The 14,831-nt window shown below is 37.7% G+C and overlaps 1 protein-coding gene across 2 annotated transcripts in view; it reads right to left on the bottom strand.

The window, feature by feature from the left end:
• The window catches only part of FMN2 (formin 2), a 423,082-nt gene that overhangs the window by 149,606 nt on the left and 258,645 nt on the right, over positions 1-14,831 (bottom strand). For both annotated transcript variants that reach the window (XM_075203416.1, XM_075203417.1), the window contains one exon: positions 7,946-8,092. In XM_075203416.1, the coding sequence (XP_075059517.1) occupies positions 7,946-8,092 (147 nt within the window). The remainder of the gene's footprint in view (positions 1-7,945; positions 8,093-14,831) is intronic.

Raw genomic sequence — 14,831 nt, 5'->3', positions numbered from 1 at the left:
CGACACTAAAAGATCAATTAATTAGAGGCCCATTGAAAGAAAATCCTCTGAAAAAGCTCATTAAAACAAAAGGGTTTTTTTAGGTGTGGAGATTATATGGGTTGTAAAATGATTAAGAATGAGACTCAAAACATCAAAGAATTCTCACATTAAGGTAAAACTTTTAGAATTAATGAATTCATTACGTGTAATACGAAAAATGTCTATATTTTGAAATTTATATGTGGCCTACTATAGTGTAGGAAAAACAACAAGACCTTTAATAAACGTATATCAGCACATCTATACAACATTAAAGTGGGAAAGGAAAAACTTTCTGTCTCTTCCCACTGTAAATCGTGCCATAATAGTTCCCCAAAAGTATTTCAAACTTTTGGAGAGTCCAAATGATATTTCCTAACTGGAAATATAGGAATTCTAAGAAACAATTAGCAACATCTGAAATGGGGTGGATATATAATCTGAATAATTTGAGTCCTCATGGCTTGAATGTAGAATTTGAGCTTAAATGGTTTTTGGATTAAACATCCACCCGTTGATATACACCTAGTTTCTATGTTCTCTTGTTCTGTTTCCCTTTGTACCTATTCCTTCTAGGTCATGTAATTTAACCAACTTATTCCAAGAATGTGGGCTAAAACAAGCTACGACAGCCGCATATTATTCTGTTTAACCAAATATGGTTATGGTATATTAGCTACATGTATGATTATTGAACTGTTTTTCTGTATATCTGTGACCATCTCCATCTATATGCAATTTATCAATTATGTTTGTTTTATTGTTCTAAAGGCATTTTTTCCCATTTAATTATTTTATTATGTAGAATGATCTATGCAGATATGTTTTTTGGTTAAGACATGCTGATCGTGAGATGAGCAATTAATGTTATAAAGATAGCTCATTAGGCATAAATATTGTGATTATTATTTCTAATTATTATTTTGTTAACTGCTGTAATATTCATTTACTCATTTTCAATTATTTTCTAAAAGTCAATTTGGAAGGGGCCTGTTTTGATCATTGCCGAAAAAGGATTGATCTCCGATAAACTGGAAGTTGAGGTTGGAACGCATATGCGTTCCAAGCCTAAGTTATGATTCTCAGATCCCGGAAGACACAGAAGTAACGCAATATGCGTTTTACTTTCGGACAATAAGTGATACTTTGAAGAGCCCCATTTTCATAAAGAGGCTGGGACCATACAGGAAGTAAGCGGAGGAACGCAAATGACATCTCCCCATATTTATATTTTGCAAACATCCCCGCTTGTAAGTATAGAAGTTTCATATCATCTATATAATAGAAGGTTATAAAAGAGTGATGTGAGATGTGAGATATGGGAACGAGAAAAAGCAACAGGAGGGCAGTGTTTCTCTACAAAGTGATGTTTATGATTGTTGACAAATAACATGCGATACCTATTTGTTCTTTATGTTAATTTACTATTTTTTATGTTACTTTATTTTATTTGGAACGTATTGTACATTTGTTCTTAAATAATATGGGAGAATTGCTTTTGGGAATGAATGTATGATCTATGAACTTTACATCTGAGTGACTTCCTGTATAAAAGGGAGCCAAATTACAAACAGCCCTATCCTTGATAAAGACCTGACTTAGAGGTAGAAACGCGTTGGTTTGTATGGGCTGTCCATTCTGGGATAGATTGGATCTTTGTATTACCATCTGAAGTACCAGAGGAACTAAGTTTGAGCAGACTCCCAGGAATTTACCATCAAACTCTCATTCAGACTTCTATCTTGTAGGGGTCCATCTATTATCCAATTGTTTTGAATTTATTCCATATTTTTCTATTCATTTATGTATGTTGTGGTCCATTTTGTATTTTTGGTCCAAGCTGCCATGTCAGCCACTATATCAAATAAAAATATTTTCTAGTGTTAAACGGTATCACACTATAATTGTTTTATTCTACCTTCTTCACATATTGAACTGAGGGATTATCCTTGATGCAAGAAAGAAGCAAAGACATTTTGATACCCTGCTTGATTATATCTTTTTTCCTGTAAGTGTACTTACATAAGAATTGGACGGTGAAGGAGTAATTTATGACTTAACCTCATGTGTCAATCTCCCATTGTCCCATAGATTGTAAGCTTGCGAGCAGGGCCTTCTCACCTCTTTGTCTGTTTTATCCAGTTTGTTTATTAGTTTATTATAGTTGTCCCCAATTGTAAAGCGCTACGGAATATGTTGGCGCTATATAAATAAATGATGATGATGATGATTTATATCACATTCCATAGGCATTGGAGCACTTAAGGCAAATATATATTTACTGTCTAGTAAGTAGAACCACAAAGGAGAGGGAACACAGTGGAACTTACTAGATATATTCACATTTGAGTGCTTAATAGAATTAATGTGATTCCTTACAATGTTGAACTATTAATATTTTTTTTAAATGATGTTCCACTATGTTGCACTTCATTTCTTTTCACATGTCATGTTTCACTGTATACCTATGAGGAAGAAGTGACCACCATAGTGGGCCACCTGGATCATCACATCAGTTGAATTTAAGAATTCTCTTTTTTATTTATTCTGTATTTGCTATTTTGTATTGGCTTATCACTATTTAATATTGGAAGTTATATATATGTGAATACACTCAGTAGCGCAGGAGACTCTTATCATTATACATATAAAATTTGTAATTTAGGAACATTTCTGTGATTCCTTTAAGAGGAAACAGCAGCAACTGTGAACAGCACAGCTTTCCACTTTTTACATATATATTTATTTAAATTATTGGGGCAATCATTATTTATTGATTAAGGGGCAAAATGTAATTTCATTTTATTAACTTATGGGGATTTTTTTTTTTTAAGGGGACACTATTATTGCATTATATTATTGGGGAAATATGAATATATAGTAATATTAACTGATTGTTAATGGTGGATATAATTATTTAGGTTGCACAATTTGGCCTTACATAGTCCCCGAATAATATAATAATTAACTAATTTTGTTTCCTTAATACAATGGAAATAGAATGTCCCCATAAGTTATTAAATTAATTTTGGCCCTTAATTGATAAATAATGATTACCTCAATAATTTAAATGTCAATGGTGCTTTCTCTTATGTTCTGAATGGCAAAAATAGATTAAACAGCATATTTGAGCTATCAAGCCATTCAGAAGCAGGCATTAAAACGGTCCTGTCCTGTTTTTGGATGGCGGTTTTGAAGGCGGTTTTAATCAAACTGTCAGCGGTTTGGTTTAGCTTTCACAATCAGCCACACATCGCCATTCATTTCAAATCATAGCTTCAAATCGCCCTATAGTAAAAGCAGCGGTTTGGACCATTAAACCACCGGCGATATGTATCAGATTTAAACTGCCACCCAACTTGATTCTTAGTAAATATAGCCTAATATGTCTAAGAGTTAAATCATTTAAGTGATCACTGATAGACCCCTGTGGGAGGATTAAGACATTTGACCCTACTTCCTCTGTAAACAGCCAGGAATATAAGAAGAGCAGAATGCCAATAGATTAATGCTATCTTGGAGGATCTACTTGTGCGTAATACTAGCACAAAGAACTCTGTGCCAGGCATTGCAGTGCCACCATGGGAAACCTTACCAGGACAGGGTCTGTGTGAGCCAGTTTCCCAGGCTGGGCGGCATAGAAACTGCCTAGCAAAATGGTAGCAGTAATACTTCGGGAGGATAAGACTCTGAAGGATATTGAGAATTGTGCTGAGAAGTGCTGCCTGCAAGAGGCTGCTGGAGGGTACACACTACTACTTACCCTGTACCTTGTGAATGTCTTATGCTGTTGTGGTGTCATAATAAAGCCTTATTTTGGATATACTCTGGTCTACTCGAGTGAGTTGAATACCATGGATGGTAAACACCATCCCAGCTAAGCGTGGTGTCCTCACAATTTCTTATGCCAGCAAACTGGCGCTTTTGTAATGCCTTATAAATCCAAGTAGACTTGCAGCTGTTTTACAAGTTCACAACAGGGGTATTTTTATCTATGTTTGTAACCTTATAAATAAACAATGATGCACAGCTCACCAGAAACAGCTACAAACTCTAAAAAGCACTGTAACATGTAATACTATTCTGGATGGAAGCTACTATAAATGTAGTTGGTAAACAGACACCTTTGGGATCTGTCAGGCACTGCCTCCGCACTAACACTAGGTGCGAGACGCTGACTGCCAACCGGAAGTAGCAAGACATCACCATTGCCTAACAATGAGACGCTTTATCTACTTCAAGGCCGCCGCACATGCATGCACAGTCACTGTTGCGTCCCGTTGCTAGGCAACGGGACATCGTGCTACTTCTCCCCCCCAATCAGGGACTACACAGGGGAATATAAGGGAGTCACTGACACCATTAGTGCCAGAGTATTGGTTTCACCCAGCTCCAGCACTTGTTTGTTCCTGTTCCAGTGTTTGACCTGGCTATCTCTTTGACCTTCCTTTGGATTACGCCTTGTACCTCGCTGATAGTACTGGTTCTTGGCCTGCCTCTGACTTGGATCATCCTTTGTACCTTGACGCCCGTTTAGTTCTTACCAGAATTGACCGACTACGCTCGGTCCACTCTGTTACTACGCTGGTGGCTGTCCTGGAGAACTGCGACCTACACACCTTTTTGCAGCGAAGCACAAACTCCCTTGCGGGGGTCCCTAGTGAACACCGGGAGTGCATTAGACTCCACGCCTCCTTGCTCAGCTGCGCCAATACCAGCTGGTAATTTCTTCTCTGATCGTGACAGGATCTAAGGAATGAGTCTTTCCATATAGAGCTTGTAACAGCACAGACTTAAGGAAACATCCCAGCCTGCTGCCTTCGCTCATCCTATTCGGATCATGTGGATATACACATGTTGATCATGTGGTTCCCCTGAGGATTACAAATGTTCATTACTTTTAGAGGTTGTGGGTATTCAAGAACTGAATCCAAATGGACTTTATCTGGACTAGTACCACCTCAGTTCTTAAATGGATCCAGGTGGATTATATCACAATGCTGTGGAATTATAAAATGGTGAATTCCCTATTTCCTGGTCTCCACCACCTTCTCATAATATACACTGGAAGTAAGCAGCTCTTTTAGCCCCTTCAATATCACAAATGATTGTAAGGGATTATACAAGGAGTTGCTCTTAATCAACAGGGATTAGAAATCTCATTATCCAGTGTCGTTTTTTAAATGGCTATTTGTTTGCATTAGACATTCATCTTTTGTAATAAAGATACTATTTTGTCCATCTTCTCTCTTTGACTGTGTAGTGCTCCAGAGTATTATATGTGTGTGTATGGTCCTTTTAAAACAGGTCTGTGCAAGCTCAGGAAGCATAGGACCTAGGAGTTTCCCTGCTCCTGCTGCTCATTGGTTCATGCAGCTGTCCATCAAGGAGGGACAGACTGAGAGTGAGATTACTGCCAATCTCTCGCTAGATTAGGGGTGTGTGTCATGCAAGGAAATCCTGTGGAGAGAAAGAAGAAGTATGATGCGAGGTGCTATGTAAAGTAAACTGAAACGGAAAACAGACAAGCAAAGGGCTGGTTTGAGTTTAACAGCAGCTATAATGACAAGTTTTCCTGACAGACAACGCAGCAACAGAGATATCAGCAGCCCAGTGTGCTGGGGTGAGTCTATAAACTATACCCTATAAGAGTGGGACTTTGTACTGTTTGAGGCATAACAGTAGTGAGAAGCAAGAGTACAGCTCAAAGTATAAATCCTCAGACTATATGTGGAACACTTTTATTATTAATCAGAGGAACTGAGAGAGTCACAAAATGATAGAATTTGTGTAACAGCGTGGCACTATAAGTCACAGCCAGCTTCAGAATATAAAAGCATCTAGTAATTAAAGCATTTGCAGTACATCACAAAGGAAACTACCTCACTAGCAGTAAGATATCCTTGTTCCAGAACTGTAATTAAGACTGCCCACCAGCTAAAAGAATTGTGTTTGTTAATCACCACCATTTTGAAACAGTGAATGCAGCATCAATGATCAGACATTTTGTTTGGTGCAGAGATTGAATTATCTGTCAGAACTTTATTTGAATTAGTAAGATTAAATAACTTAGCCTGCATTGGAGTACCATTTAAACACAAAAACAGTATTTTTTTTATGGAAACCTTGTGACTATTGGATATAGTTCAGTTCTGTGAAACTACAGATCCCAGCCAGCAGCAGAATGTTATTTGTCCTATCACCAGACTATTATGTTACAATACTATGGTTGACAGATAAAAAGTATTAAGCTGTGCAATTACTGTGCTGATAAAGGAGCAATCTGTCACTTACAGAAACTGCTTCATTTCATCCATTAGTTAACGGAATTAAACACTGTTTTACTTCACCTTAATTCATACTTGCCAATTCTCCTGGAAGTCCGGGAGACTCCCGAAATTCTAGTCAGTCTCACGGACTCCCGGGAGAGCTGGCAAGTCTCCTGCATCCCGCAAATCGCGTCATTTTGGCCACCCCCCCCCCGCCCTCTAGACATGCCCCTCTAGACACGCCCCTCTCCCGCATACAACTTGCCAAAAGTAGGCAAGTATGCCTTAATTTCAAGTAAAAGACAGATATTGTATGAAACCTTATTTTTACTTGGTCTGATTGCTAAGCTATCTGTTTATTGCAGTGATTGTTTACCCATTTTTAAGAGTCTATGCTAATTGCATTGTCTATCCCCTGTATATCGAATGTATTATTTCCAAGTTGCCTTTTCCACCTTAACCTCTTTGATCCAGAAATAAAAGGTTAAAGATTCTTGCTGTCGGTTATTGAGTTGGGAGCGAGTAAGCCCTACCAGTACCATTGCCCCTCTGTCACCCATATTCATTCTCTTACCAACTGAATCTAAACTATGAGGAAGGAGGAAGAACAGCACAGAAGCAAAAGTAGTAAGTCGTTGCATTGTAGTCACTCCATTCCTCCAGGGTGTTACAACTCTGTGACCCTGAACACCTAAATACCAGAACTTCTATCTGGATTTCTACCCTAAATTCCTGGTATCAGTACAGAGCTATATATCATTAGTAAAAAAGGGACAGTTTGGGAGTAAAGATTATTTAAGAAATACAAGTCCAAAACAGGGAGTGTTCTGCTAATTGCCCTTACCCACCAGCACTATGATAAACAGCAATGATCCAACATGTGAAACAATCATGCAGTTCAGTTCATCAATGGAGGACTCTGATGCAAGTGCAAGGCAGTGATTTTGAAATTGCTGGAATATATGTATACAAATATTCTAGTTATAAAGGCAAATACATGATTTTTCTACAAGAAATTGTTTTGACTTTTAAACTTATACCATCAAAAACCTCATAGTTCCTTTTTGCAGTGCCCCATTTAATTTTAAAATAGAGAAATTGTCACCTAATAAGTTTATTATTTCCTCTAGATATCTGTAGAACACATAATAGGGGTATATTTACTAAACTGCAGGTTTGAAAAAGTAGAGATGATGCCTATAGCAACTAATCAGATTATAGTTATCATTTATTTAGTACGTTCTACAAAAAGACAGCTAGAATCTGAATGGTTGTTATAACCAACATCTCCACTTTTTCAAACCCGCAGTTTAGTAAATATACCCCATAGTCTCTGAAGTGAATTTATTTTAGGTCCTTACTCAGTGAGCATCCAGAACTCTTTTATTCTTGCTGCATATATGTCACTGTAAGTAAAAAGGGACCTTGCACTGGGTTGAGGCCTTGGATTCTTAATTGTATGTGAAAAGAGAATAGTGCCACTCAGCTTGATATAGCTCAACACGGTAGCTAAGTGGATCATTAACTCACTGGGTGCACCACTTTTGGTGCACTCTCTAGGCTGTAGCCTAGGGAGGCACACATTTTAAATTTTCCTTTAGTATATTTATGCCAAACACTATGCTGCCCATGCTGACAAAAATGTAAATACTTACATTGCTTTTCACATCTTTCAATTTTGGTAAAATGTCTAAAGCAAAGCCATCGGCTTGTCCTCGGGTCCTGTTCCCTCCGTTCATGTAGTTACCGATTGCAAGAATCAAACCTAAAATATGCAGAACTGCAGGGTCTTCTTTTAGAATCTAAATGTAAACATACAAGTAAAATATACTTTCAGAAATATGAGATTAGACAAATTTAGAAAACAAAGGTAATCTATGAAGCACAAAATGCCTGTTGCCCAGGGAAAAATCACATACATAAGAGAGAACAGTGAAAAGTACAATCCTTATATGCCATCATTGTTTTGATTATTTTAAACCATAAAACCACTCAGGAGTGGTCGGTCTTCTCTAATGGATGAGAGAGTGCTCCTGATTGGTTGCTCATCTATTAGGTAGAAAGGCTTAACGGACATTAACTGATCTTGCATCTGGAGGATACATTTATTAAATATATCGTGGTAAATTGTTATATCTTATGTAGGTAAAAGCAAAGATAAATTAAATTAAACACAGTACATGGCTCCAGACGTGGTCAGCGTCTCCCATTTTCAGCTAGGATTCTGTTTCTGTAATACTAAGATTATTGTTCCCTTCCTTTCTGAGCAAGACGCCAAATGTAGTGCAGTGCTCGGCAGAGGTAGATACAACTAGTGGTTTGGTAAAGTAAGTGAGGAGAGATGAGGGTAAGGGAGGAAGGGTGTCTCTACCTAGCAATCTTGGAGAGCCCATCAAAGGTTTGCTGTTGTGCCCAGAATGTCCTAGTTATGTTCTTAGGTGAAATTATCCATGCAAGCACCCCTTAAACACCACATGTCAAGCAAGAATGTTTTTGTGTACAGAATTGTATACATGCTTTATGAGCTGAGAAGAATAAGGAAAATAGTTCAAAAATAGTAGAGGATAACTTCTACTTTGAGGTAATATTTGTGCAGTTTATGCACTTAAAACTGGGCCCAACTTTTTTTTTACATATGTACCCTCTGTACTCTAGCTCATTTCAATATCTGAGCCAAAATTTAAACAACCCTTGCAGCGCTCCACAATCACTGCTGCAGATCAATCAGACTTAAGACTACACTGAAGTCAAAAAGTACAGATGGAAAAATAGAATGATCTTTCTGCGCTGTGAAACCCCAAACACAATAAAATTATAAAATGGATAAATAAACAAATACTTATATTTGATCGTGCATCCGATTTTCTTCACTCTCCAATGATGGTATATATGTAAAGAGAGAAGAAAATACAATAGTGTAATCCTGTATGATATTAGATGGAATAATACCAATCTGGGTATCCAACTACATACAAAATACAAGAATATAAATAATATAAATAATAAAAAATACAATGAAAAAATATATAAATCGTGGTTTAAAATTGCAAGCTTTCAAAATGAACATTCCATCAGGTGCAGTCTGTAATCCTCCTAGGGTGTGGGAAATGTCCCGCAGGGGGTATTACTTACAACAGATATTCTTTAATATTGGCACTTCAAAACCTTCTAATTCTTAATCATCTCAAACGATGTAGCAGAAGAGAAGGAAGACGGACATCTTTAGGATAAAATGTTTCTTTAATAATTATAAAACATAAATACTCCTAGTGGATCAAGTTGATAATCAGCATGTAGTAAATAGAACTCCGATCCCACAATCTCGGACACTTAGATGAAAATTATGTGAAGTCCAGTGGAATCCAACCTGCAAATGGCAGCCAGCGTGGAACACAAGCCGTGGAGCTCAGCAATCACAGACGTCCCTCCCGAGACGTGGATACCGGTAGGTCTAAGTATACGCAGAGATAAGCAAATCCCTGACGCGTTTCGATCCCCTATCACGGGATCTTTATCAAGGCAATATCACCTTGAGAAAGATCCCGTGATAGGGGATCGAACATGGCTTGTGTTCCACACTGGCTGCCATTTGCAGGTTGGATTCCGCTGGACTTCACATATTTTTCATCTAAGTGTCCGAGATTGGGGGATCAGAGTTCTATTTACTACATGCTGATTATCAACTTTGTTCCGGTAGGAGTATTTATGTTTTATAGTTATTAAAGAAACATTTTAGCCTAAAGATGTCTGTCTTCCTTCTCTTCTGCTACATCGTTTAAGATGATTAAGAAATAGAAGGTTTTGAAGTGCCAAGATTAAAGAATATTTGTTGTAAGTAATACTCCCTGCGGGAGATTTCCCACACCCTAGGAGGATTACAGACTGCACCTGATGGAATGTTCATTTTGAAAGCTTGCAATTTGAACCCACGATTTATATATTTTTTTATTGTATTTTTTATTATTTATATTATTTATATTAATTCTTGTATTTTGTATGTAGTTAGATACCCAGATTGGTATTATTCCATCTAATATCATACAGGATTACACTATTGTCTTTTCTTCTCTCTTTACATGTATACCATCATTGGAGAGTTAAGAAAATCAGATACACGATCAAATATAAGTATTTGTTTATTTATCCATTTTATAATTTTATTGTGTTGTTTGGGGTTTCACAGCGCAGAAAGATCATTCTATTTTTCCATCATTTCAATATTTAGTTCATTATGGACATTGATGCAGCGTTTTAATTTTCATCCTGCACATTTTCTGGAGCATCAATCCATCAATTGCGGGTCTGCATATTTTGCGGTTCATAAACAATCCTATATGAAATCTTAGCATGTTCAAAATAGCCTTCAATAAATATGTCTTTGCAGATATAGAGTCTGCTTCAATTTTGAATGAAAATTGTCTCTAATTTACATGAAGAACATACATGTATATGCACATGTGTATGCACAATAATTTCACAGCAGAATGCACATAACGTTGCAACTGCTAACACTATAATATATGTAAAAACAAGTTTTAAAAATTGAATCCATATAATATTTTTTACAGTTTCATAATTTATTTTAAATTAACTAAATAATTAATAACTCTTCAATACGTACAGTGGCTTTGTTATAGCTACTGGGACGCATACGTGTAATTCTTTAATCAAAGATCATGCCATGTCGGTTCATCACTAAAATCTGGCATTTACACCTGCCCTGTAGCAGGTGTAAAAGATATGGCGTTTACAAGCGCACTTACAATAAACATGGTCGTACACCTGGGGCTAGATTTACTAAGCTGCGGGTTTGAAAAAGTGGGGATGTTGCCTATAGCAACCAATCAGATTCTAGCTGTCATTTTGTAGAAGGTACTAAATAAATTAAAGCTAGAATCTGATTGGTTGCTATAGGCAACATTCCCACTTTTTCAAACCCGCAGCTTAGTAAATCTAGCCCCTGGACTTGAATCAGGCCCATAATTTATTGTTATTTACATAGCACCTACATGTTATGCAGTACTTTAATCATTCGCATCAGTCCCTGACTCAGTGGACTGTACAATCTATATTTACTACCACAAAGCAACACACACTAGGGTTATTTGTGTCAAAGCCAATTAACCTATATCTTTTGGGGTGTGGGAGGAAACCGTAGCATCTGGAGGAAATCCATGCAAAATGGGGAGAATATTGAAGTTCCCCACAGATAGGAGTTTTAAGTCAAGACAATGACCCCAACACTGTACAAAGCAAACCACTGTGTCACTCTTCTGCCCAATATAATGAATTATCAGCAAGAAAAAAAACTAAGAAATTCAATAAACTTCACAGGACTAGAATAGTAAAACATATAAACATAACTGACAGTTTGTACTGGAGGTCATTTATGAAGTCTGCTGAATATGCACCACAAACACCTTCATTATGCACTGGTTTGCTTATATGGTTCATGGAGTACAATTCAAGGAATACACATACTCTTGGAAAGCACCTGCACAAACTAGAAGTGTGTCTAGATTTGTGAGGCAGAAATATCTGAAAAACTATGCAATCACCACATCAGAGTCCAACCTCCTACCACTTGAGAATGATAAGTTTGATCCATGTGTCCAATGCCATGAAGTTTTCCATCCTGGTTGATGGCCTTGGATGTTGAGTAGGCATTTGATAAGTCTTTTGGCCCTTAATGCAAAAAAAGCTTTTTCATTTTGGTTTCAGGGGTGTCGCTATGCTCTTTCACGTGCCTGTGGCCTCCATTTTAACAAATTGTTTTGTCTCACCGCCCTTTAAAATCTGTAATGAGACTAGGCAAGGGTGTTTGTTGTATCTGCTTCTACTTATGCTTCGCAAACTAATGATCTCCTGCTCATGGATATTATTATCTAATTAAGAACAAGAAATCTTTTTGGTGACATCTCCAATAGCAAGATTAATTTAGGAAAGACTGAGGTGATTAATCTTAATCTGCAGTCCAATCACAAGTCTCAGCAAAGAAAAAGATCTAATTGGCATACCATAGGTCTAATTGAATGACAAAATAAATATATAAAAGTATAGGGATAATATATAATTTTTTAAAATTGATCAGTAGCGCAGCTGTAATAAGAGGTGTGAAAGGCCCCACTAAATAAGGCAAATTCAAGGAAAAAAAATACAGCGCTGCAACTGGTCAAAATATAATCACGCCAAACACAATGCTGAAAGGTATATTAGATAAAATGTATTTATATATGAAGAGTATCACATCTAAATAGATGAAAGAGTATCTTAAAAATACACATCTAACACACATATAAAAAAATGCCTGAATGTGAGCTCAAGATGATAAAAACAAACACAAGTGTAAGTTGTGATAAGAATGCTGTTCCAAGAACTTTGAAAAATGATAAAACTCAAGAACTCAGTTGAACTCACATTAGTGATCTTGGAGATTACAAAATTAAATAAGAAAATGACATGTAGAGACGCTTAGGGAAAGGTGTGGCGTGCTGATGTAAATAGATAAAATAAAGTCTTTCAATATTATCCCAAGGTGCACCTTTTTTGACAACTGATCCAAAGTACTTAAATAGGATATAATAATCCAGTTCCAATCAGATATTACACATTAATGAAGAACTTGAATACCTGACATGCAGTTAATCCGTCCAGCCGCTTGCTGCGGCAAGTCATAGATACTGTTCCTAGGTGGTGGGGACCCTTTTTAGGGGGTTTACCTTGGACATCTGCGCTTGTCTTGTGTGTTTTGGTGGTTGTTGCTGCCGTTATGGGTGTTTCGGGCGTTCCGATTACCATGGATGTGGTCTTTTGTATCATTGTTTCTGCCAGGGTGTAACTTGAGGTTCCTGTAAGTGGAGAAAAGAGGGTTGTGGGAGGGGGAGACACACAGGGGGGGGGGGGGGGGTGGAGATATGCAATAGAAGTGGTACAGACAATATACTTGAGTGCTGGTGATTCCAGCAGTTGATTATTGCATCTTTTAACTATTAGTAAGTGTTGTGGGTCTTTGGGATAAATGCACTTGGGTGTTTATAGCTCTTATTTATAGTTCTGAGATTGGTTGTGTTGGTGGAATGTCTATAGCTCTCTGGTTGTGGCTCGTATATTAAGCTTGCATCTATTATTGTCTATTAGTAAAGTGTTTTGGGTCTTTTAATAGATGCAAAATAAGTGGGATTATGTGTAGTTTGTGTGTATTTGTAAATAAATTGTCCTCGTTTGTATGGTATGTAGGGGGTGTGGTGCGGGTTTATGGGGGGTTACCCTAATGGTATGTAACTGTGTGCTCTTATGGTTTTTGCTCTTATAAGAGCAGTTGTGTTTAGTGCCTTTTTTCTTTGGTCCTTCTTAGCGGTGAAGTGGCTATTGCCTTTTTTCTTTGGTCCTTATTAGCGGTGAAGTAGCTGGGCAGAGCGTCTTCCTGTTGCGGCAATTGGAATGGACTGTGCATTCCAAATGCCGACCTTCCTAGTTCTGAGTGGAACGCACAAGCTCCGAAGCGTTCCACTGCTGGGTCTGTTCGCCGCTGTCCTCTCGCTTATATTCTGTAGTTGTTATATGGTGGGGGAGAGGATCTATGTTGAGTGGTGATGTGAGGGTTATTCTGGACCTCTGCTGTGAGTGCTGCTTGCTGGTATCCAAAGCGTTTCGTCAGTGGACTTCGTCAAGGATATGGCGGTTGTGTATGTTGGTTCTTTTATTCCTGGGATCCAGTGTTTTAACCAATCGTGTTTGGGGAGGGGAGGGGAGTTGGGAATGGGGCAGGAGAATGGGATAGGGGTGGCATCTATTTTATTGAAATGGGGGGGCAGGGGAATAGGTGATCTGGGGCTAATATCGGAATTAGTGTGGCACTCTGTGTGTATGGGAGAGTGCAGGCGGAGGGATTTAACGTGGGTTGGCTAATTTGGGGATGTATGTGGTATATTACGATGTAGTTGAGTCCATTGAGGCTGATAATTTCTATGATTTATCTTGGGAGTTAGATTGGATTGGATAAATCTATGCTGCAGATGGGGAGGGGAGGATGCTATGGGGGTGGAGATTATGGGGGTGGGGGGGGGTGGGGGTGTTTGGTGTGTAGTGGGGAATAAAGGGTGTTTGTAAGGCTTAATTATTTTGGTTTGTGTGTGGTGCTGCCAAGATGTAAGTGATTGTAATTTTATTGACTTTTTGAATATATTATGTGTTTGTATGTGACTGTTCCAGTTGACAAATGATATGTTCTCTTTCCTTCAAATATGTGCACAATACAAAGGATACTTGGGCCACGTCACACAATTGACATATGAAATTCCAGAATTAGAACTCCTTGCAAGCTTTCTGCAAAATGATTTTTTCTAAGGGTCCCGTTCAGTCATTAAAATGAATAAACTTAAAATCAGCTTCCAATTTAGTGGAACAGCATGTAAATCTTTATTTTGATGAGTTTCATTACCTGCAGAATAATTTCTTCAAAGGAAAAATACAGCAACACTGTGTAAAGTCCAGCTCACAATGAAAACCACCTCTCCAGGCCATTCCTCTTATACTCATTGT

This window comes from Mixophyes fleayi, chromosome 3 (genome assembly GCF_038048845.1).
Source record: "Mixophyes fleayi isolate aMixFle1 chromosome 3, aMixFle1.hap1, whole genome shotgun sequence".
NCBI classification, from domain to species: domain Eukaryota; kingdom Metazoa; phylum Chordata; class Amphibia; order Anura; family Limnodynastidae; genus Mixophyes; species Mixophyes fleayi.
This window is presented reverse-complemented; position numbering and strand designations above follow the sequence as displayed.